Source organism: Aedes albopictus, chromosome 1, assembly GCF_035046485.1.
Source record: "Aedes albopictus strain Foshan chromosome 1, AalbF5, whole genome shotgun sequence".
Taxonomy (NCBI): domain Eukaryota; kingdom Metazoa; phylum Arthropoda; class Insecta; order Diptera; family Culicidae; genus Aedes; species Aedes albopictus.
The window spans coordinates 309,981,292-310,006,798 of record NC_085136.1 but is presented as its reverse complement, the minus strand read 5'-3'; the positions used below and the strand labels follow the sequence as shown (position 1 = coordinate 310,006,798).

The following is a 25,507-nucleotide window of genomic DNA, read 5'->3' as shown; positions in this document are numbered from 1 at the left end:
TGTCATTGTCAATGGTGGTTACGTCAACTATGCGATTATGGGCAGCGCATCCGAAATGACGATTCCAAATCCCGCTATTATGATTCAGCTTCATGAAACCATGATTCCAATCCTCAATATCATGATTTAGAACCTATTAGAATCATAAGCGATACGTATCCGAGATCATGATTCCAAATCCCACTACCACTACCGAAATCTTTGGAATCATGATTTCAGGAGCACCTCCATATCATGATTTCAAAAAAAAAGGTAACGCATTGATAGCGTTACGAGACAATGAATCATGATAGTTTGATCACAAATCATAGTGTATTTTTATAAAACGAAACGAAATTGGATTCCTCCAAGAGTTCCTTCCGCGAATCCTCCGGAAACTGCTTCAGGAATACCTTCTGAAATTTCTCCTGGAATTCTTCCTGGGATGTCACCAGGGTTTCTCCAGCAATTTCTTCTGCGATTTCACAGAGAGCTCCTTATAAGGTTCTTTCTGGGATTTTTTTCGGAATTCAGTCAGTAGTTCCATATAATTATTATGATTACTTTATTATAGAGATTTTCAGCACTAGGCAGGTTCATCTCTTAGGAGTTCTTTCCTGGGTTCCTCCAGGAACTCCTCCAGAGAATTTCTTATAGGATTCCTCCAGAAGTTTTGGGATTCTTCCGAGATTCATGCAGGTATTCCTTCAAAGATTCCTTCAGAAATTCATTTCAAACTTTCCGTAGGAATTCTTCCTGAGACTTCGGGAATCACATCCGTGTTTTCTCCAGAAGCTTATTCACGGGTTCCCCAAAAAATTCTACTGGGTTTCGTTAGTGAGCTCCTTCTGAGATTCCCCCAGAGGTTTATTTAGTATTCCTTCAGGAGTTCGTTCTGGGATTTTTCTAGGAGTTTCTTCTGAGATTCATACAGAGGTTCCATCTAAGATTTCTCCAGGAATACTTTCCAGGGTTACTTCAGAAGCTTCTTAAGGGATTTCTCTTTGATTTGTCATGTAGCTTTTGGAATGTTTTTCTGAGATTCTCAGATGGAATTCTATTATAATTGTAATCTTAAACGAAACCCAGAAGGAAATTCTAGAGAAATTCCTAACAAATTTGATAGCGGAACACCTTAACAAATTGTAAGAGTCTGGTTTGAGAGTTTCCTCAAGTTTCCTGTAGGAATACCATGAAGAACTCATGGAAGAAATCCATACGGAACTCCGGGAGTAATTCCATAAGGAATTTTATTAATTCTTGGAAGAATCCCATCATAATAAACCCCTGAGGGATTTTCATTTGCAACATCTGAGAGAGAGTTCCAGAATGAACTTTCGGAGGAATCCCAGACTCCTGGATGAATTTCAGCCCGGATGCATTTCATTAAAGAATTCCGGATGAAATTCCCGGAGGAATCTCGGATTGAATACCTGAATACATCTCGGGAGGAATTCCTGAAGATACTCTTGAAGGAACTCCTGAACTTTTAGCGGAATCCTGGAAAAAATCCTGGCTATAATTCCAACAATTCTAGGTTTTCTCGGAAGAAAAACCTGTAGAAAATCCTAAAGGTACTTCTGGAGAAATCATGGAAAACATCCTACCATATCAGAATGTACTCCTGATGGAAACTTAGAAGGAATCCCTGGAGGAATCGTAGGAGGAATTACTGCAGGAAACTTTGGACTAATTTCTGGGGAAAACTCGAAGGAATCATTGGAGAAATCCAGGATCAGAGATCTCTGGAGGGATGCCGGAAGGGGCTACTGGAGGAATCTCGGAAAGAATTCCTGGAGGAATCGCAGAAGGAACATGCTTTTGGAACATCTCGGAAGAAACTCCTGGAAAAATTCTCTTAGAAATTTCTGGCAAAACCACGTATCCCTACAGGAATCATTGGAAGAATTCTTTGGGAAATCTCGGGAGATATTTATGAAGGGTTCCCGGAAGAAGCTCCTGAGAAGTCGGTTTTAGTCGGAATTCGAGCTCCCTACGCTCGTAAATGACTGATTTCTAGTCCGGATGCCAGGTAGTATGGCTAGAAGAGTCCTGAGTTGTACGAATTTGAATACTGGCAGAATTTTGCAAGTATTTCTCTGTCAGAATCGAAAGTATGAGAACAGGAGTTTCACGTCGTGATCAAGAATCGTATTATGCACCTCGATACGGATTACTATTGGAACTCATAGCTCATAGCTCGCATCTTCTTCACAGTAATGATCACACAATTTATCATTTTATGCCTGGCATCCACGCACCACCCGGAACCCTCTGCCATTCAGTCATTTGCCGAAAACACTCCGACATCCCAGCATGAACGCGACGCAGACGCAGTGCTGCAAGCGAACTGCATTCACGTCCATCCCATTCTCCCATTGACCTGCAATTTTATGAAGCAGGCACCATTCTCGCCTAAAAATAGCAAATCGTCAACATTCAGTCAACATTTAGTCCCAAGCAGCTATCTCATTGGTTTCGTGTGTGAGAGTAGCTGATCTGGTGATACTGGAGTAGCAACTACGGGCGGCCAATCAAGCTCAAGCTTAACTTCTGTCGCAGTTTAACGAAATCCTCTGTCAATATTTCCAACAGGAGTCTCTTCTGGTGTTTGATGACGATACTGCAAAGAGGGAAAGACAGAATTCAAAATGGCTACCGACAGAACCAAACCTAGCTTCGACAACATTCGGGTTCTTGTTTCATGAGACTCAAACGGAAATTTGACTCGGAGTTGGAACTTAGTAGGGTTGGTAATTCAATATGGAATACATCCTGGTAGTAACGTGATTTCTGATTTTGAAAATTAAGCTTGTGTCGGACTATATTTGTACTGTAATTCAGCTCAATGAAACAAGAATGCTGCAGTGATACACCAGTTGGACGACATGTTACCATCAACTCCGAATTCAGAGTCGAACAGTGATTCCACGTGGAATTCCGGCAGACGAAAGTTGGGCTCGACATTTGTCAGAAATACTGATGATTTCGGCATCTCTGGTGTTCAATGAAAATCGTATTTAGATTTCAAAAGGGCAAGGCTATGTTTGAAATCCTACAGAGTTCTTGCTCAAATTCGACAATAAATCTGCCGTGTGCAGCATAGTTGTCCCATACTAAGATGGCGAAGCACAAATCTCCCAGAAGCGCGAAGAACGTGCCACCCGAGCCGATGTTCTAATAGTTGTCCCATTTTCTATGGGAATCCCTGTTAACATGGGACAACTATGCTGCACACGGCAGAGTCTGTTTCTAGACTTCAGGTGTCTACTAACCAACATTCTACTCGTAGTTCAAAACAAAATCTGTACAAAATTTGGCCGTCCAGATTCCGACACCAATTCTGTCGGATTTCCGTCATGACACCCGGCTAGATATTCGTTGGCTGTCGTCTAGTCTGAACTCCGACAAAAATCCGTTCTCAGGTAACATTTTTTAGTCAAACAGACCTCTAGAAGTGTACAGAACCATCATAAAACCAATACAAAAAAGTATCAGTTATAAAGCGCCTATCAGATCCTCTCGAAATCTATGTGACAGTGAATCAAAATTTAACCATCGCGCAACAATAACGACAATGTCGCAACCTGAATTTGTTGCGACATTCTACCCAATGCGACATACGTTTGTCCCAACTTGAACAGAATAAGACAAAGATCGTGCACCACGAGTTTAGAGATTTTTAAGCCTTGCATTGTGATTTTCGAGCGGTAACTTCAAGTCGGTAAACACTGCAACGCTGCTGAAGATGTATCATCAAAAAGTTTCGATTTTGGGTTAGTAATAATTGATTATTCACGAGTTGAAAAGTATGCAACAAATTCAGCTTCCGTTTTGTCTGCAACAAAAAATTTTGAGATCATGTCATTATCTGTTACCAGTTGGGATAAAGAGTAATTGCCGCGTCTTCTTAGTTGCTTGTTTTGTGCCTCTTTTGTCTGACAATTCTCTTCACTGATGTGAACTTAAAAATGTTCGTTTGGCTTTTGTGTTTGCATTCAGGGATATTGTTCAATCTATTTCTGATCGTAATTAATTACAATCAGTGGAAAATATACTCTGATTTACTTATTTTGAAAACGAATGTCAATCCGTACAATAATATTTTGAACTCCGACAGATTTCTATTGTACTGTTCCTTCACATTTCCACTAATACCGTTCTAGGGCATCATTCTTAATAGATTGTTGAACTTGTCTAACTGGAACCTACAAGTGAATGCACAACTACTCGATTTGAAAGTAGATTGCTACTAGTTACTAGTTGCGACTTCATTCAAATCAAAACAGAAACCTGTAGTCCCTAAATCAGATGAGGCTTACTGCATTCCACATCCATGTACACGCTTAGATCAGTTTACCTATTTTTCTAAAATATGAGTAAATTTTACTCAAATGTGCGTAAACTTTACGCAAATATGGGTAATTAAAACTCATATTTTGGAAAAGTGCACATCCGCATTTATAGGTAATATTTACTCATATGTGGGTTGCAACTACTCATATTTGGGTGCACATTACCCATATTTGAGTTTTGTTTACCTATATTTGAGTATCATTTACGCATATTTGCGGTTGTGCACTTTTTGGAAAAAAAGGTAAACTGATCTTAGCGTGTAAGACACTTCTTTGTCGTTCAGAAAATATACAGCCTCTTTGACCCGAGCGATCAATTCAATCCAAGTGAGCTGCGGCGGTGCTTTCCAAATCCCTAAACCATCATCAAAAAGTCAACACCCTGATGTGGAGGATGTTATCCCACACAAAGAGACCCATAGCGTTCGTTGGTTCGATCTCTTCTGTCGCAAATCCGCATACTTCAAAACTATGTTCAGAGCTATGATGGCGACGAACGGCAGCCATAAAAAATCAACCATCTCATACTCAATCTGAAGAAGTCAAGTCAAGTCAGACGACATCTTTCCATGCTGCCGCCCATTTCAATCGCAGTAGGCTTTCGCACCACTATTGTCGACCGCCCGCCTCCCATTTCTTATTCTTTGTCGAAAACGACCCAATAAATATGATAATGGGCGAAAGGAGGAATCGGTTGGAAGGCGCTGGCGCTGTATCGAAGTAGGCCGGAAACAAAGAAAGCTGGGATCATCTCTGTCGCTTTTGGCATTTCAATCACCGTCGCTTGCTGCGACATTTCGTTTTTCGATTGGAAACATCTTCGGTGACCTTTGTTTGATGTTTTTTTTTCTTTGTCCACACAAGTGTGAATCGCCCAAAACTAAATCCATGGACTGGATTGAAAACGGGGTCCAGTTTTCGGGGACAGAAATCGCATATTTATGCGATTCCGTTTATTAATTTGTTCGGAAAGGTTACCTCTTTCGTCAATTTCCATAGGCGCCGCATCTTGCGAGCTTTGTTTACATAACAAACGGACCCCTCGGCTCGCATCTGTCATCCGGACAGATTTGAACTTTTGTGACCAGAAACAAACACTGAGCCAGTCGAATCGATTCGCAATTTATGACCGCTTTAGGGATGGCATTTTTATTGCGACCAAGATCCGGACCATAATGGTCACGTTCCGCGCAAAGGTAAACATATCCATCACCGAAAAAATGACCTGAAACCTGAGAGGAGATGAGAGCGAGCTCTTGCTCCTCGTAGACAACCTGTTGCTGACTCCTAATCGTCCAAGCAAGCGGGTACGCATTCATCTTGCTCAATGTCATCGATGGTGTTTGGTTGTTTGTTACCGCCATCGCCGCCGCCATTATCATTCGATGGCCGTCGTCGAACAAATATTTCTAGGAGCTAGGCGTTCCAATTGAAATCAATCTATTTTTATTGCCCCCACTAATGATCTTTAATTTCATCCGGACGCCCCCCACACGCGTGTCGGAGTATATCGCAAAATCGCGCTTGCTTTGTCCGCATCAGGGTTTCTGAGGCCCTCGGTTTGACAGTTGTAGGGCTGTTCACACTCCTGGCCTGGCTGACAATGATTGCCATTAGACAAGACTACTTGGGTGCCATTTCTCCTTCCCCAAATTTGGTGTAAAGTTACCATATTGATTGGTTTTGGTGTACGCATCGCCTTCCCAATCGAATCCACGAACCGCTCTGCTCAGGGTTGGGGGTTGATTAGTGTCTTTTTTCCTTCGCAGGCAGCCCTGCTGAATAGGGAGAGGCACAAGAAAAAAGACAACCATGAAAACGGGGGATAGGAAATTGATTCCTTTCTGCTGCTGTGGCGGCGACGATGAAACCGCACAAAATACACGACGGCTGACGTCACGCAAAGCGCGAGTAAGACGAAACTCGCGCAAGGCATACTTGATCGATGTTCGTGGTTCCCACCCCTGCTCTGTCCTCATCGACAGTAATGGTTGCCATGGCGAATTTTCCTCGCTTTGGAAAACGAAGCGGCAGATGATACCCCGCCGTCGTAGTCGTTTTTTTTCTCTCTTCTAATTGGGTCGTGAAAGGCTGAATAGAACAGGAAGATTAAGCTGTTCGTCCGCCTACGAAAGAAGGAAGAACGACAAAGCTTTGTGTCCTAGTCCTCACCCGTCCGGTTTATGACGCGAGGAATGATATTGTCGGATTTTTTTTTCGTTTTCTAAACGTCAAGTGGCTAAGAAAAGAAAGCCTAACTATAAGGAGAAGGGTCATTAGCGGTGGGAATCCTTTCGCAAATGGGAACAACTTCTTGTTGTAGAAAACTACTGCTCTTTGTTGGAAAAAGAATAGGAGACGTTAACATTTACGATTGTTTCAAAGTATCTTTATGCCGAGTGAAACGAGGATTTGCTGCTGTTAAGGTATGATGCAAACAGCAGTTTTCGAGCTAGAAATCAATTCAGATACGAAAATTCTCACCGGACTTCGACAATACTGACTGATTTGTCGGAATTCCGGTGACATTTCCCAGTAGATGCGGTATTGACAGTTTTGAAAAGCTCGGAAAAGCATGAGTTTCCAACTCCGACATGTTATAGTACACAATTCTGAGATAATCACCTTTAGACTGTCGAAAACCTGAACTTCAATTCTTCTTCAATTCAATAGCTTATATCGTCAGCTTGTGAGAATTATATTTAGTGACATGAGCGTATTCCTCCGGAAAATCGACAGAAATGTTTGTCGGAGTTCAAACAACTACGGTTAGATTCACATTTAGTTTTTGTTCCGGATCTGAGTGGGTCATCGTTGACAACATTTCCAACGGAATTTGAATTCCGACATGGTAGCATGCTGGCTTTGAAAACCATCCACCTATGTGTAGTCAACTGTATCCAAGAGTTCCGAAAGTAATTCAGTTTGAATGTTCACAACACAACTTGTAACACTGACTGGTATAAGAAGGCTGGCTCCAGAGGCACGTTTTCCTCAATTTGGGACATTTGTGCCATGATAAATCAGATTTTTTTATGGAATTCTGTCGGAGTTCGAAAAATCATGTCGAGTTTCTATCGTCATTAAATCATAGCCTACTGTTCGGAGCCTTGGTTTTCGGGCCTGAACTGAATTCTAACGCTATTCGAACTGCTTGTCGGAGTTCAAACAAGCTCGCATTTATCTCAAGTATCCATAAAGTTTAAGCTAACGCGCAAATATCAAGCAAGACTTGCGTTGAAGCTGTGTCGGAGTTGTGTGGTGTGAATACGTTATGTGAATGGGTACATCAATAATTGATGTTTGCTAGGAGAAAGAAGCTAGACATGTTAACCTTTGTTCACACCCTGAAGGTGTCTGAATAGTATTCAGTATGTTCTCAATATCTCGATAATTTTACCACAAAATAATTTTTCGGAGGAATTTGTTGTCACAATAGTCCAGACTCCAGCCTGGAGTCGTCGGATATCACTGTCGGAATCCAAAATTGATTCATTCGATTTTGGTTGCAAATCTGACGAAGTTTCAGTCGCCTTTCTGAAGGCAGCTTCGAGTTTTGGCTCTATAGTCATTTCTGTCGGAGTCGAAACAGGAATTATATGCTGGAAATCCTTGGTTGATTTAAACGGGTTTCTGTCATGATCCGGCATGACGAGAAGGTGCTATTTGAAGACTGCGCTTCGATCCTTTGAAGCTGGAGAAGAAAAGAGCTGTCGTCTGAATTGTCCGATGGAATTATCCTGACATAGAAGTGAAGCGGCATGGTCAGTGAGTGGAGGCAAGCTCCAACAAGGCTGCATTCTCGGGAAAGTCTAGCAAATAAGGTAAGCTGAAGTGTTTCAAATGGGGTGGCGTCGGATACAAGAAGTTCCAGTGCTCCAAGAGTGCTCTAGAGATGAGAGTAATTGGGATGAGACGGCACCGTCGAAACTGAGTTAGCGGCGATCAGTTCCAGGGTGGAATCCAAAGGGTATTCGAACAGCGGTGCTTCAGAGTACATTTCAAATGACAGATACCTTTTTCGAAAGTCCTCAAAAGCTAGGTAGTCCAGTTTTTAGATTTAAATCGACAACAGCGGAAGAAACCAAGATACAAAAGTCGAGTATTTGTTCAGGAGCTAATTGACGAAGAGAGAATCTTTAAGGTCCGTTTAGATTATCTGATTTTCCGATCTGATTTGAGTGATTTGAGTGACCTTTAGACTATCTGATTTTCCGGTCTGATTTGAGAGACTGCTCGAAAAAAAAAATGTATGAAATCGTAAACAAAGGTCACTCAAATCAGATAGTTGTAACATGGAAGACGTTTTGTCTATATCAAAGTTGTGGCTCAGGGAAGATAGGTGTGTGACTGTAGAATCTCCATCGTATTCAAGGCATTCTTGGACTGATTGATGTTATTTCAGTGAAAATCTAGTCCGACAGTTGCGGTTGCTTTTAAATCAATCGGAGTCCAGTAGGCCTTCTCAAACAAAGTGCTTATTCTGTCGCACATCAAATGGACGTGGAATGGAATAACTAATAACTGCAAGATTCCACCTGGCAACCCTGTCAAAATTTGAGCATGATTTTTGTCGGAGCTCTTGGAGGCTTTCTGGACGATTCAGAGCTAAGCAACTGTCGGAGTTAGTCTGGAAATTCGCTCCCCACCAGCAGATTATAGCGACGGGTACACAATAAGGAACGCTCTGTGTGAAGGATTCTCAGAGGGTACGACAGAACTCTGAAGCGGGAGTGTTGGAGGTGGCACAGGGATTTTGACCGGAAGGAAGACCGTGGACAGCAAGTGAATCTTTAAGATAAAGCAGTGCAGTGACGATACGACCGATAAGTACAAAGCCAGGCTGGTGGCGCGTGGATTCACGCAGCGTCAACGTCAAGATGTCGCCGCGGTACCTGATCCTTCTGGTGGCGATTGCGAACCACAAGAGGTCGTAAGTCCTCCAAATGTGCCTCAAGGGCGTCTTCTCAAATGACATATTAGAAGAGGGAATCTCCATGAACCCGTCGCCGATTGGCTTTAAGGCGGAGGGAAATCGAGTCTGTCGTCTGAATAGGGCTTGAAACAGTCCTCGCGGAACTGGAACCTGTGCACCTGTTCACCTGGACCGAGTTCATCGACAAGCTAGGATTCAAAAGAAGTAAACGCGATTACTACTGCTACTGCTGGATGTGCTACGACGTCGAAATTTACTTTCTGATCTACGTGAATAATGTACATACTGCAAGCAACTCACTGAAGGCGATCCAGAATTTGAAAATGCATCTCACAGTGACTTCCAGATCAGACATCTGCGTGGTGGTCAATTACCTCGTGATACAGCGGAATAACAGTTCATTTATCGACGTTCAGAAGCGGAACCTGTTGCGGTGGACGCGAATTGGTGGTTTGTCTTCCACAACTGAGGCAGACATTATGTGTCTCTGCCACGAAAGCTGTGAGTCGATGTAGTTCGTCAACCTATCCATGTCTGTTCAGCGTGACGTTCGGACAGTTCAAAGCTAGACATCTGTCGGAGTTAGTCTGGGAATTCTGTTAACATTTAGAACAAATCAGAATAGTTAGAATATGAGCTACAGTTATGTAGAAGTATTCTGTCGGAATTCAAGTTTGCCGAAATTTGATCGCAGAACCCATTTTGAAAATGTATTATTTGTGCAGTATTGTTGTCGGAGTCAGCATCAGGGTTTTATCATAATCTGAGTTGAAAATTCAATGTAATCAATAATCGAAACATTTGTCGGAGTTCAAACACGATTTTTCTCGACTGAGATTCCTTTCCGATTTTCCTAAGTTGAAAGAAGTGTAGCCCGAAATTTCCGTGCAAACATAGTTATAGAAACTTCTGACTGCATCGCATGGTCGTTTTTTTTACCAGAAATAGAAGCCTTTCTGGTGAAATATGAGCAGCGTTCTCTTGTCGAAACGTCAAATTGATTACTGTTGATAATCGATTGTTATAACTGCTTTCGACACTCTAGTCAGATTCCGAAAAGGGATAATTCAACTTGATATTCTGTCAGAAACAATGCTGTAGAAACTTCTATCTAAATCCAACCTTTTCCTGCTGTAACACTTTTTGTCAGAGTCAGTATCGGTTTTTATTAGAGTTTCGCCGGAATGAATGCTACTGGAAATTATGTCGGAATTAAAACATGATTTTCCATCCTGTGCCCAGGTTCATCATCATAATTTTCCATCCTGTTTCCGAATAGGATTAGAGTGTAGTATAAACCTGAGACGAGACTCGCGAAGAGGAAAAAAAGCAACGTCAAGTGCAGCCCAACTGAGCTGTCAGATGTAGCCCGTTTGATTACGTTACCTAAAACGAGGAAAGTATTGCTATCCGAGATAAATTCTGAAGCCAAAATTCACTCCGAGCAGCATTTTCTTCTCCTGTACTGTCAAAAATAAATTGAAAACAAAATATTCCAATGATTACTTTGCTTGGCGATTGTTGGCGATGCAAAATTTCACCTCGACATGATCACAGACAAACAGACGTACACTCTGATAATTCACATCGTACACCGATTTAACGGTCTTTTTCAAAATTTGATAGTTGGCCAACTTCCCAACCGTGGCGCTCGCATCGTTTTTGTTCGAGTTTGACGTTTGCTCACTACCGCCACCTAGTTGGTGGTCGGCCAAACATAGGCCTTTTAGCATTGGGCGAATATGTTTTCGTGACTATGATTTGAATCGAAAAATGTTCGAAGTGTTACGTCTGTTTGTCTGTGACATGATTTTGTGCGTGAATGGGATTCAGTCACACTGCATGTGAGGTGATGCGGTCACGTACGTGTTTGAACCACCAGCCCAAAACATAATGTCAACACAGATAGGAAGAAGACAAAAATAACAAAGTGGAGAAAAAGAAGACCGTCTTCGCGAGTCTCGTCTCAGGTATAAACCAATTGTATTTCTTTAAAGTTTTGAGCTGAATTGCTAGTGATTCTACTCAAATGTCTACTGTTTTCAGATCTATGCGTTTGTCGGAGTTCGGTCTTCTCATGAAATGCGTATTTTATCAAAGTTTCAACGTTGAAAGTTAAAACAAATTCCCAAATCTATCGGAGTTCAGCATTGTCATCGGTTTTTATTTTCGGATTATTATTGACAGATTATGATAGTGCGCAAAACGAGAAGCTGTCGGACTCGCGTTTGACACGCCAGCAGCCGGAGGCCGATGAATTATTGCCATATGAATGTGATTGGTGGTAAACATTTATGCGGGTAAAGAATCGGAAAGGATTCGACTTCGAACTTGGATTTCGGAAATAAGGTTAGGCCCACGTAAATGTGAATGATCGAAATAAGAAATAAAAGTAGTTTTGAGAGCGAAATTAAGAGACCAAAAGCAAATGGCGTGATTGAATGACTGCGAGGTGAGATTAAATGGTTTTTAAAATGTCGCCGCTCGCTCACACACGGTTTCTCTCGAGTGGTGAGTTCATTCGAAATGATAAATCAAAACAAAAAGTATAATAACAGAACAACAGATGTCATCGCGAAACTGCGCGCGGGAAACAAATGTGTGACAGTGCGTGGTGATTGCGGGATGACAGTGGTGAGTTTCTTTCGATGGAAAGCTTATCGGTTGAAGAGTTTGAAAGGCGAATGATTTTGAGACACGTTCGGACACAATCATGGGTGGGCGATTCGAATGATGGTGGTGGAGTGGTGAAAGTAGTAGGCGGTGATGCGATCCAGCGATGAAATGGCGATATTGACGCAGAGCAGGCACAGCGGTTCACAAACACAAACAAAGCATGCGCATTGCCGTTTTGATTGGTGGTTGCAGAAGGCGGTGGTGGTGGTGGTGTGTTGAATTGGAAGATAGAAGATTTTGTTTTGTTTTTGTTTAGGAGTGACAACTCACCGAAACCAGTCTTTTGTTGCAGGGAACCGGCTTGCTGAGTTTGCTGTAGCAGCGTCGTGGGCTGCTGCGACTGGCCGTACGAGCCGGCGCCGCCGAACGGTTGCTGCGATGCAAACGAAGCTTGTTGGCTCTGCTGGAATGCTTGACTGGCAGCACTGGTGCCGGTGGCAGTGTTGCCATAGCGCGGGAAGAACGGTGACTTTTGCTGCTGTGCTGCCAGCGCCGACATGATTTGGTGTTGCTGTTGCTGTGACATGATTCCGGCACCACTGGACGACGAGACGGATGAGACGGAAGTTTGCGACGAAGCGCCACCTGTGGTGGATGAGGGCGACGATAGGCCGGTAGCGCTGTGATGGGTGCTGTTGATCTGGTTGATCTTGGCAATGATGCTATCATTATTGTTCCCCGGACCGGCCGTCAGGACCAAGTTCTGGGCACTGCCCTTCGGAGCGGTATTGTTGTTCCGCTCGGCTGCCAGAGCCGAACTCAGCTCATCAAATATGAAGTAGCTACTGGTCTGATCGGCCGACCGATTGTGACTCGGTGTGTGCTGCTGTTGCTGCTGCTGCTGCTGCGAGGCCGCTTGCTGTTGACTATTTAACATTGAAAATCCTTGGTGGTGGAACCTTGACACGGGTTCGACGAAAGGGAAGAAGAGGAGGAGGAGGATGTCGGTGAACGGTTAGTTATTTCTCGAAGATGGCGTGACTCTTCTTGTATGGGCTAATTTTCTTATTTCTTCTACATTCGCTAAAACACTATATAATTGCACTTTTAGTTTTCGCTTGTGGTTATTTGATCGCTTAGCTTTCAAACTCTTGATGTATGACACAACTGAATGACATTTAAATGCAGCCGTAGCAGGACTAGTTGTGGTTTAGTAACTTTGGTAGAGCGATTACTACCGCGAGGACGTTTCCGAGTGACGTTTGTTTGACAGTTTTTCGATGACGTTTGGTTTTTATTTACATGGAAACGGTCGAGGTAGGCGTCGATTGACGTTTACCTTCCACTAATGCGATTAAAGTAGGCGATGAACTACGGTATGTCGCAGATGTTTCAGTTAGGTTGACGCAATAGTTGAGTCGGTCGCTGTCGCCGTTGTTGTTGTAGATGCTGTATGGAAGTAGTGGTAGTAAAAAATGGACACACTCACACACTGTCACCTTCCTCTGTTTTCGCTTATACTTTTGTGTTTTGATTTTGGAATGCTTGTTTACGTTTTGATTTGGAAAACCCGCATTGCTTCGATCGTAGCAGCGTTGGGAAACCGAACATTTATATTTTCGTTTCGAAAACGGACTTTCTTATCCTAGAAAAAGAGCACACATTTCCAACAGTGAGAGAGAAAGAAAAAGAAGAAAGGGAGAAAAGAAGGGAACGGTTGGTAGAAGAAACATTAATGATTGGAAAACGATTTTCTTTTTAAAAGAGGGGCGGGTTCCAAATTTGGATTTTCAGAGTGTGTGTGTGATTGATAAAATCTCGGCGAGCGACGGCGTGGTGGAACGGAGAGTGGTGAGTGTGCGTGACAGATGCGTGGTGACAACTTTTTCGCCGGTGTTTTTGGCAACACTGGCGCGGACACGCGGAGTAGGCTGCGTGTTTCAACAGTTTTTTCTCCTCTGGTCCCGTTCGTTCGTTCGTTCGTTCATTCGCGCACATATGATGAGATAAGCAGATTCCAGCGCGACACAACATACGACATGGACAGTGACAAAAACCAAAAACAAAAAAGAACTAGGAACGTAAAATTCGTGTGTGAGGAAAATAATAATCATAGCAGGCGCGCGGAGGAAACATCGTGTGCAGGGTGAGTAATGGCGAGTGAGCGAGTCTCTGTCTCTCGGCCTAAATGTCAGCTAAATAGTTGTGAATGTACTGCCTATGGTAGTGTGACACTGACTGCTGCCGGGGGAAACGGAAGAAATCGTTCCGAAACTCGAAAAACCAGATGACGGCAAGAATGCAACACACGGAATTGGAAGTGCTTTTTCGGGCTGGGCAGGTGGACGTGGTGTGAGTGGGGTAGAAAGAGGAGGCACAGTAGGCGGGAAAACGTATTACTAAAGACAAAACGTCGTTGCTGTTAGTTGGAGCTGGTGTCACGCATGTGGAATTGCAAAATATGTGACCTAACTGAATGGAGTGACGGCGCCGAGGTTTGGGATTTGGGCCATGGGGAGGAGAGAGGTTTGCTTTGTCTTCGCTTTCATCGGATGGGAATTTGTATTTGGTCTGCTGTGATAATCTAAGCAGGTTTTTTTTGGTGAGATCTACCAACTTAGCATGCCATGTTCACATTCAGCTACACATGAAGATGAGGTAAGTAGATGGATTTTAGTGTTACCGGATTGATATTTTTAAATGTTTTTCTGCAAAGAAACCAGACTATTATCGACATTTTGAGGATTTTCATAGATTCAAATCCATTTAAGACAAGAGTCCCACTAAAGTAGACTCCCCTGCAGGATTCGAGTAGAAACCCTATGCGGGACTCGAGTAGAAACTTGCGGGTTTCGAGTAGATACTCTTGCGAGATTCGAGTAGAAACCATTGCGCACTTCGAGTAGAAGCCTCTGCGAGCTTCAAAAAGAAACCCTTAAGGGATTCGAGATGAAACCCTTGCTGGATTCTAGCAGAATCCCGTCTGTGATTCATGCAGAATCCCGTCTGGGATTCAAGCAGAATCCCGTCTGGGATTCAGGCAGAATCCCGTCTGGGATTCAGGCAGAATCCCGCCTGGGATTCAGGCAGAATCCCGACTGCGATTCAAGCAGAATCTCGTCCGGGGTTCAAGCAGAATCCTGCCTGGGATGCAAGTAGAATCCTGCATAGGATTCAAGCTGAATCCCGCCTGGGATTCAAACAGATTCCCAGCTGGGATTCAAGTAGAACCCTGGCTGGAATTCAAGCAGAATCCCGGCTGGAATTCGAGCAGAATCTCGGCTAGAATTCAAGCAGAAATCCTTCTGGGATTCAAGCAGAATCCCATCTGAGATTCAAGCAGAATCTCGTCTGGGATTCAAGCAGAATCCCGTCTGGGATTCAAGCAGAATCCCGTCTGGGATTCTAGCAGAATCCCGTCTGGGATTCTAGCAGAATCCCGTCTGGGATTCAAGCAGAATCCCGTCTGGGATTCAAGCAGAATCCCGTCTGGGATTCAAGCAGAATCCCGTCTGGGATTCAAGCAGAATCCCGTCTGGGATTCGAGCAGAATCCCGTCTGGGAGTCAAGCAGAATCCCGTCTGGGATTGAAACAGAATCCCGTCTGGGATTTAAGCAGAATCCCGTTTAGGATTCAAGCAGAATGCCGTCTGGGATTGAAACAGAATCCCGTCTGGGATTCGAGCAGAATCCCGCCTGGGGTTCAAGTAGAATCCCGTCTGGGATTGAAACAGAATCCCGTATGGGATCAAGCAGAATCCCGTCTGGGATTCAAGCAGAATCCCGTCTGGGATTGAAATCAGAATCCCGGCTGGGATTGAAGCAGATTTCCGTCTGGGATTCATGCAGAATCCCGTCTGGGATTCAGGCAGAATCCCGTCTGGGATTCAAGCAGAATCCCGTCTGGGATTCAAGCAGAATCTGGTATGGGATTTAAACAGAATCCCGGCAGGGATTCAAGCAGTATCCCGACTGGGATTCAAGCAGAATCCCGTTTGGGATCCAAGCAGAATCCCGTCTGGGATTCAAGCAGAATCTCGCCTGGGATTCAAGCTAAATTCCGCCTGGGATTCAAGCAGAATCCCGCCTGGGATTCAAGCAGAATCCCGTCTGGGATTCAAGCAGATCCCCGCTTCGTCGAATTTGCAATATACGAGTCAAACCTTCTCGTAGAGTTCGAGTGGATTTCCGTCACTGTGTTCGAGTAGAGTCATCTCGTAAGATTCGGGTGGAATCATACCATAAATCGATCAGTTTGATCAGAATCTAGTGTAAAGCTCTTGCAAAAGTCATCTAGAATGTTGTCAACAACAGCGGCAGTGCTGCCATATCTTCAACTCAAAAATCCCCGTCGTCACTTATGGAAATCGCCGATCGGGGTCACCCGTCCCGCCTTCCACCCATTCCGATTCATGTTTATTTACTTGATTCTAAATGTGATCGAAGTCCCCTCGAAGAAAAGGCCACGACGATCACCATCTCGACCCCCGATCGGCGCAGTTCAAGAATTTCAAAATTTCCAGATTAATGCTCGATCGTGGTGCCTCGATGCGGTGGTGTCCTCGTTTGGACCGAGACTTCTGCGCTGCGCTGAAACTAACTAAGTAGCCTGCACAGAAACAGAAGCATGCGATATGTGCGATGCGATGCGTGCGAAGATGATGGAAAAGGCAAGCGGGAGAAAGAGCAAGAGCAAGCTAAATCATGGCGTGCTTAGACGACAGATAGCGCGCGCGCGCTCGTCCGATTACGACGAACGAACGAAGACGACGACAACGACGGGCAATACTGGTTTTCGATTTGGTCATCCTAATTTGAATATTCAAATAAAAAATGAAGAGGTTTCAGATTAGGACGATCAGAGCCCGAGAGAGACTTTGTGGCAGGCAGATGATGAAATCTGTGGTTTTGGGAGTGGAATTTTGGAGTCAAAAGTTGTAAAAAATCATCGCCTGGACTTTTGAAGGGGTCATAAATATCCTACGCGATTTGAATAGAGGAGGTAGAGGGCGCTTTGGCAGAGACGGGGAAAATCGCAGCTAATGATAATTGATGAAACCTGTTTGGAACGTTTTCGGGGAGCGAAGTGCGAGAGAGATACAAGCTTGGGTCCAGTTATCAGTAGTGTGAGCGAAGCGGAGACGGGAGTTGCGGGAGAATTGAGGAAATATGGTTGAACGAGCTGGTTGCGACGCGGTGACATTCTAGTCGGAACAACAATTGCGCATTTCTGCTGTGATTACGCGTTCTAGCGGAAGTCATTATCGCTTTCATAGCGGAGAAAATGATCTATTTCACACGCCGATGCCCTCGGACCTGATTACGAGTGTGGTGAAATTCGGTCAAAGTAGGCCACACTGGCTGCCATTGGAGAGTCCCTCGTTTTTTCATATAAATGTCAAAGCCTGTTGTGGTAATTGATTGCAGTGCACTCTGGTAGTGTGACTCACATCTTAGAAACAGCTCCAGCAGCCCAGAATCCATCTCCTTCCGCGCACGGTCGTAGTAGTCCGTTCAGTCGAGCTGCTCCTCGGATCGGCTTCGTCTGCTGTATTGTGGCAACGTGTCAAATCGGTGAAGTGTCAAGTACGCACCAGCGATCAAAACCCGTAAACAATGGATTCGATTTACATATGGCCGCGCGCATATGTCGGGTGGCCGCGCTTCACAACAATCGATCTGACACGACACTCAGACGGGGGGCACACACAGACACACGTACAAACGAATTCACAATTATCGCCCCTTGTGTCGCAACACGCACGATAGCGCCGGGGGATAGGTCACTCGTAAATTCCCAATCCAATCGATTGCTCCAGTTCTTCTTCCTTCACTTCTTCGCAACCGCGCTCCAGAATCTCCCAAAGTCTCCAACCACTTGACTCTGGCGGACCAATGGATGGAGGAGGGGGAGGAGGAGTGACAGAACACACGCACGTCTTGGTCTGGTCTAGCTCTTCGAGAATCGCGCGCGCGCTCGGTGTCGCTTTTTGTCTATTTCTATTCACGACCGATATTGGACTGAAACTGACACTCAACTCAATCCAAGCAGGCTATGGGCCCCGCGGCGGCAGTTTACAAGTCTGTCCCATACTCACACACATTGTTTTTCCTTTCGAGCGCAGTATGTTGTGACTTTTTTTTCCTGCCTCCACATTCGTCGCGCCCGCGCCGCCTGCTTCAATGGATGCGAGCGAACTGCTGCGGTACTGCTGCTGCTGGACTACTAACTGCCTACTCTAAACAACAAAATGCGTCGATGGACGTCGGAGTTGTCGGAGTGGTCGTCATCGTCGTCATAGGAGTAAGCCAGTCCAGCGCCTACTACTCGTCGCTTTCTACCGTATTCAACGCTGCGAACGAGGAGTTATTGGCGGCGGCGGTGGAGCAGCTGGCTAACCTTAACAAGTGTCAATTTTATGGCGTTTCCAGTTTGTTGTTGTTGTTGCTGTTGTCGTCGTCGTCGTCGTCGTCGTCGTTTGAGCTGATTGCATTGATTTCCAATTACGGCTCCGCTCGCGTCGTTCAGTGGTTATGCACGTGACTTTTCACGCTTGATTAGTCGAAGTCGCCGTCGTCGCTTCATTCGGCACAATTAGTCCCTGAGGATGTCGCGTTTGTCAACAATCAGAGGAACGCCGGAGCGTGCTTATCTGACGGTGAATCTAACGCCAGGAGCTTCTCCAGAGAGAAAAGGATCTGTCGCAGTCGGACTCTGGCGCCAGCGGGAAGTTCTGACGAGGAAAATCTACCAATTAGTGCTGGTGCTGATGCGGTTTGCTGCAACCATTTTATGGTTGAATAGTTTTTACGCCATTGTGGAACAGTATGAAGCGGCCGCCACTACATCGAGTCGAGGGAGGGAACCCGGAAAGTCGAGGTTTGAGCAGAAAAACGGAAGATAATGGGGTCGCTTGCATTATTTACGCCCACTTTTGTGTGCGAAGTGTTATGTAAGACTCAGTTAGGATATGGTGGTGGCAGCGTTTGCTAACGGCAAATGGTAATCAGCAGCGAAAGTGATGAAGCTTTTGTAGAACAGCCAAACATACTATGAATTAGGTAAAAATCTGTCAATCTGTCATATATTCGGTGGAATTAGCCGATCTGTCAACTCTGTCAAATAATGATTTTTTTGCAGAATCCTTCCCTGATCTGTGTAGAATCCCTTGCCGGATTCGAGTAGAATTTCATACTGGATTCGAGTCGAATCCCGTTCCAGATTCGAGTCGAAACCCGTTCCGGATTCGAGTATAATCCCGTTCCGGATTCAAGTAGAATCCCTTCGCGGAATTCGGGAAAATTGCCGCTTCGGATTCGAGTCTAATCCCGTCCTGGATTCGAGTAGAATCCCGTTCAGGATTCGAGTTGAATCCCGTACCAGATTCGGGTCGAATCCCGTTCCAGATTCGAGTCGAATCCCCTTCCAGATTCCAGTCGAATCCCGTTCAGGATTCGAGTCAAATTCCGTTCCGGATTAGAGTAGAATCCCGTTCCGGATTCGAGTAGAATCCCGTTCCGGATTCGAGTAGAATCCCGTTCCGGATTCGAGTAGAATCCCGTTCCGGATTCGAGTAGAATCCCGTTCCGGATTCGAGTAGAATCCCGTTCCGGATTCGAGTAGAATCCCGTTCCGGATTCGAGTAGAATCCCGTTCCGGATTCGAGTAGAATCCCGTTCCGGATTCGAGTAGAATCCCGTTCCGGATTCGAGTAGAATCCCGTTCCGGATTCGAGTAGAATCCCGTTCCGGATTCGAGTAGAATCCCGTTCCGGATTCGAGTAGAATCCCGTTCCGGATTCGAGTAGAATCCCGTTCCGGATTCGAGTAGAATCCCGTTCCGGATTCGAGTAGAATCCCGTTCCGGATTCGAGTAGAATCCCGTTCCGGATTCGAGTAGAATCCCGTTCCGGATTCGAGTAGAATCCCGTTCCGGATTCGAGTACACTCCCCCTGCGGGATTCGAGTAGGCTCCCCCTGCGGGATTCGAGTAGGCTCCCCCTGCGGGATACAAGTAGACTCCCCCTGGCGGGGATTCGAGTAGGATCCCCCTGGCGGGGATTCGAGTAGAATCCCCCTGGCGGAGATTTGAGTAGAATCCACCTGGCGGGGATTCGAGTAGAATCCCCCTGGCGGGGATTCGAGTAGAATCCCCCTGGCGGGGATTCGAGTAGAATCCCCCTGGCGGGGATTCGAGTAGAATCCCCCTGGCGGGGATTCGAGTAGAATCCCCCTGGCGGGGATTCGAGTAGAATCCCGTTCCGGAATCGAATAGAATTCCTTTCTGAATCCCGTTCCGGATTCAAGTAGAATCCTCAGCTGGATCCGAGTAGAATCCCGATCCGGATTCAAGTAAAATCCATACCGGATTGGAATGGAATGACGTCCTGGATTGAAGTAGAATTCCGTCCCGGATTCGAGTAGCATCCCATTCAGGATTCAAGTAGAATCCCCTTCCAGGATTCGAATAGAATTCGCTTGCGGGATTTGAGTAGAATCTTGTTCCGGATTGGAGTAGAATCCCGTTCCGGATTTGAGTAGAATTCCGTTCCGGATTTGAGTAGAATCCCGTCCTGGATTGGAGTAGCACCCGGTTTCGGATTCGAGTAGAATCCCCCAGCGGAATTCGAGTAGAATCCGCAAGTGGGATTCGAGTAGAATCCCCCTGGCGGGCATTCAAGTAGAATCCCCCTGGCGAGGATTCGAGTAGAATCCCCCTGGCGGGGATTCGAGTAGAATCCCCCTGGCGGGGATTCGAGTAGAATCCCCCTGGCGGGGATTTGAGTAGAATCCCCCTGGCGGGGATTCGAGTAGAATCCCCCTGGCGGGGATTCGAGTAGAATCCCCCTGGCGGGGATTCGAGTAGAATCCCCCTGGCGGGGATTCGAGTAGAATCCCCCTGGTGGGGATTCGAGTAGAATCCCCCTGGCGGGGATTCGAGTAGAATCCCCCTGGCGGGGATTCGAGTAGAATCCCCCTGGCGGGGATTCGAGTAGAATCCCCCTGGCGGGGATTCGAGTAGAATCCCCCTGGCGGGGATTCGAGTAGAATCCCCCTGGCGGGGATTCGAGTAGAATCCCCCTGGCGGGGATTCGAGTAGAATCCCCCTGGCGGGGATTCGAGTAGAATCCCCCTGGCGGGGATTCGAGTAGAATCCCCCTGGCGGGGATTCGAGTAGAATCCCCCTGGCGGGGATTCGAGTAGAATCCCCCTGGCGGGGATTCGAGTAGAATCCCCCTGGCGGGGATTCGAGTAGAATCCCCCTGGCGGGGATTCGAGTAGAATCCCCCTGGCGGGGATTCGAGTAGAATCCCCCTGGCGGGGATTCGAGTAGAATCCCCCTGGCGGGGATTCGAGTAGAATCCCCCTGGCGGGGATTCGAGTAGAATCCCCCTGGCGGGGATTCGAGTAGAATCCCCCTGGCGGGGATTCGAGTAGAATCCCCCTGGCGGGGATTCGAGTAGAATCCCCCTGGCGGGGATTCGAGTAGAATCCCCCTGGCGGGGATTCGAGTAGAATCCCCCTGGCGGGGATTCTAGTAGAATCCCCCTGGCGGGGATTCGAGTAGAATCCCCCTGGCGGGGATTCGAGTAGAATCCCCCTGGCGGGGATTCGAGTAGAATCCCCCTGGCGGGGATTCGAGTAGAATCCTCCTGGCGGGGATTCGAGTAGAATCCCCCTGGCGGGGATTCGAGTAGAATCCCCCTGGCGGGGATTCGAGTAGAATCCCCCTGGCGGGGATTCGAGTAGAATCCCCCTGGCGGGGATTCGAGTAGAATCCCCCTGGCGGGGATTCGAGTAGAATCCCCCTGGCGGGGATTCGAGTAGAATCCCCCTGGCGGGGATTCGAGTAGAATCCCCCTGGCGGGGATTCGAGTAGAATCCCCCTGGCGGGGATTCGAGTAGAATCCCCCTGGCGGGGATTCGAGTAGAATCCCCCTGGCGGGGATTCGAGTAGAATCCCCCTGGCGGGGATTCGAGTAGAATCCCCCTGGCGGGGATTCGAGTAGAATCCCCCTGGCGGGGATTCGAGTAGAATCCCCCTGGCGGGGATTCGAGTAGAATCCCCCTGGCGGGGATTCGAGTAGAATCCCGCTCCGGGTCCGAGTAGAATCCCGTTCCGGAATCGAATAGAATCCCTTTCTGAATCCCGTTCCGGATTCAAGTAGAATCCTCAGCTGGATCCGAGTAGAATCCAGATCCGGATTCAAGTAAAATCCATACCGGATTGGAATGGAATGACGTCCTGGATTGAAGTAGAATTCCGTCCCGGATTCGAGTAGCATCCCATTCAGGATTCAAGTAGAATCCCCTTCCAGGATTCGAATAGAATTCGCTTGCGGGATTTGAGTAGAATCTTGTTCCGGATTGGAGTAGAATCCCGTTCCGGATTTGAGTAGAATTCCGTTCCGGATTTGAGTAGAATCCCGTCCTGGATTGGAGTAGCACCCGGTTTCGGATTCGAGTAGAATCCCCCAGCGGAATTCGAGTAGAATCCGCAAGTGGGATTCGAGTAGAATCCCCCTGCGGGATTCAAGTAGAATCCCCCTGGCGGGGATTCGAGTAGAATCCCCCTGGCGGGCATTCAAGTAGAATCCCCTTGGCGAGGATTCGAGTAGAATCCCCCTGGCGGGGATTCGAGTAGAATCCCCCTGGCGGGGATTCGAGTAGAATCCCCCTGGCGGGTATTCGAGTAGAATCCCCCTGGCGGGGATTCGAGTAGAATCTGTTGACTTCTCAAAGCAAATCGCTCTATCCTGGCATAAGTTAAGTTTTAGCCTCCTTTGCAAAGCTTCTGGTGCGGAATTTTTGGCCTCACTGCTGTCAAAATGTTATCAGCTGACAGACGATTCGTAGATGTCATTTCAAGTAATGGAACGTAATTTTCAGAGACAAATGACCAACCAGGTTTGGTTTGCTACAGTTCTGTATGAACTGATTCTGCTCCGCTCGGATGCAGGTTTCAAATGTCTGGCATCGCTGTTACAAAACGTCAATCAACTGCAAAACACTTGTTTCCACTGCGGCATCCACGATAGTGACGCAGTCGCATAGCAACCCCTCTTTTAACTTATTGCAAGATTGTGTTGCAACAAAGAATGCCTTCAGTGAGAATGTGTAAAATTTAACGCGGACTTTGAAACAACCACTTGTCAAAGATCGCTTGTCAATCGCTCCACCACGCTGCCGTTCGTTGCAACATTGTCTGTCAATCGTCAATGTTTCGTAGTCGCTGTCATCACTGCCACTGCCATGTTTGTTGTGCCTTATCATCCTCACTCGCCCGTTTACAGCTATTGAACCAGGCAGGCGGCGGCGTGATATACTCGAACGAAACTCGACGAAAGCGAACTCTCTGTTTCGGTTCTTATCTCCCGCTGGAAAACCACATCAACACAACTCTCAGTCTTGAGTCTTCCTGGCTGGTTGACGCAATTGAAACCGTTCGTCCACCCCTTTGCTCGATTCCCCAATGACATTCCCGCGCAGTTAATGACTTGCGCTTATCAATTAACTGCCCTAGCGCGACCAATCAAACTTCTCCGCGCGGCTGCCATCGCTAGCACTCGTGTTATCGCCGTTGAAGACTCACACACACTCACAGACTCGGACGGTTCCATGATGGACACGCTGCGCGCACGACCCATTCCACAGTGCCGCCGTGAGCCGAAAAAACAACCCAATCTAGGACACGCATTGCGATGACCTTTTGTACCTCTCGACATCGTGCTGCCAGGCAACCGACCGAAGTCCGAAAAAAGGTGCTTGGACACCGCGGACCTACTTGGATTGGATGGCGTCGGCGTCGCGACTCGGCAGTGTGTTATGTCAGAGTTCGCAAAAGTCCGCAAAGGAGCAGCGTCGCCGAAGTCGACGACGTCGAAAAACAGCTGACTTGAGTTTGGCCTCTTTTCGGCCCAAGGAAGCTCAGCGGAACGATAAAAGAGTGGGAGGGGGACACGTGCAAGCGGAATATCTGGATACAGTCAGTGGCAGCAGCAGTAAGTGAGTTCAGTGCGAGCAAAACACTGTGGCACGTGTTCGGGCTGAACTGGAAACTGAGTGACCTCGCGTCGCGGGTTGCTTGGCTGGGTCTGTGTGAGTGCAGAAGAAGACACGTTGGCAGTCAGTAGCGAGCGATATAGGGATGCGCGAGATGTGTGGGCGTTCGACAAGGGTGCGGAATTCCCACTGCAAAACACAAGGAGCGAGGGCGTACAAGCTTCTGTGGTAGCGGTGAGTTACTGAGTAGGGTTCTGCAGGTGCGGCACCCACGCGAACGCTCTCTCTCTCTTCGAGAAAGAGAGTGAGCCGTCCAGCCAGCAGTGCTTTAGTAGGTTAGGGGTGTAGTGATGTGTGTACTAAATAAATGCCGCAATCAATGAATTATACAGATGGTTTCGATTGTGACGCAAGCGAAGTGAGTGAGAGAGAGAGACTAGGCGATGATGATGAGGCGAGAGAGGGCGGAGGCGGATGGTCGACCCCGGGACATCATCAGCAGCAGACCCGGGAGGGGCAGCCTTGTCAAACTGGAAAACAGTTTTTTCGAATCGTTCAAAAACCGATTGTTTTTGTAAAGTCCCGGAACCGACGAAGCGTTCGACAAGGCGCTTATCGCAAGGGGTCGAACAACACATTCCATTATCGATTGATGTCGCGCCACACAGCCTACTGCGAACGAACGGAAGACGAAGGAATCACACTGATTGTGGTGCGTATGACACGCAAAACGAGCGAAAAAACTGCCCACGTCGACAACTTCTGGGACGCACTCTGTTCAGGCACTACTGTTCCAGGGCCTCGGAAGGCTCCGGCCAAGGAATCAAACTTCTCCGTTCCACTGCGGCACACTACACACACTGCGCCCGGAGTTGCGCTCTTCTTACACTAGTTCCAGTCGGGTCGATTCGAGTTGATTCGGACACTACTGGTCCGCCGTTGCTGCAGTGTTTTGATGTGGGATGACCGATGGAGATACGGACACGGATGATGGCACTTTTGACGCGTTGTCGCAGTAGAGAACCCGTGGGATGACACGCGAACACTACAGGAGGATTCCGATAAACACTAACCTAGAGCACACCTAGAGACTGCGAACCGCGATTCGACGACGTGTATCGATAGTTGTTCCGCCGACGGATGGCGATGACGAGGATTGAAGATGTTTGGCCCGTCGGAAGCAAGACATGTGTGAGATGGCAAGTGGCGAACTCAACGCACACGCCGGACCTTCAGGACACTCTCCTGGACGTGTGTGTCACCATACTCTGCAGCGCCACGGAGCTTGGGGAGCGAGAGAGAGCGCGCGAGATCTGCTGGTGTGTCCGATTCCTGTACTGCTGGTAGAAAACTGGAAACGACTGTTCTTCGCCCGTATGTTGGACACCAGTAAGCAGCGTGGTGTGTGACATTCAAACAGACGGGGACACACGAGCAACCCTGGTAGGGCCGCGAGTGACACACTGCGCTACTGGAGAGATTCCACGCAAGGTACTCATTCTCACTACAGTTGTCCACGCTCAGCGAAAGCTACCCAGTTATTGGTTTGTCGTTACGGATGATCGGTAGTCGCCCGCCGTGTAGCTTTTTCTTAGCGTGACTCCGTCTCCGTGTCGCA

At 46.9% G+C, this 25,507-nt stretch overlaps 1 protein-coding gene across 9 annotated transcripts in view; it reads right to left on the bottom strand.

Annotated features, from left to right (window-relative positions):
* The window catches only part of LOC109402403 (RNA-binding protein Pasilla), a 195,108-nt gene that overhangs the window by 120,764 nt on the left and 48,837 nt on the right, over positions 1-25,507 (bottom strand). For 2 of the 9 annotated variants that reach the window (XM_029874039.2, XM_029874041.2), the window contains one exon: positions 12,217-12,845. The exons of 2 other annotated variants lie outside the window; for them this stretch is intronic. In XM_029874039.2, coding sequence (XP_029729899.2) covers positions 12,217-12,823 — 607 coding nt within the window. In that variant the 5' untranslated portion in view covers positions 12,824-12,845. Of the gene's footprint in view, positions 1-12,216; positions 13,532-17,336; positions 17,971-24,776; positions 25,047-25,507 lie in introns of those variants that run through there. 5 more of the 9 variants (XM_029874035.2, XM_029874037.2, XM_029874034.2 and 2 more) reach the window with 5 other exon arrangements.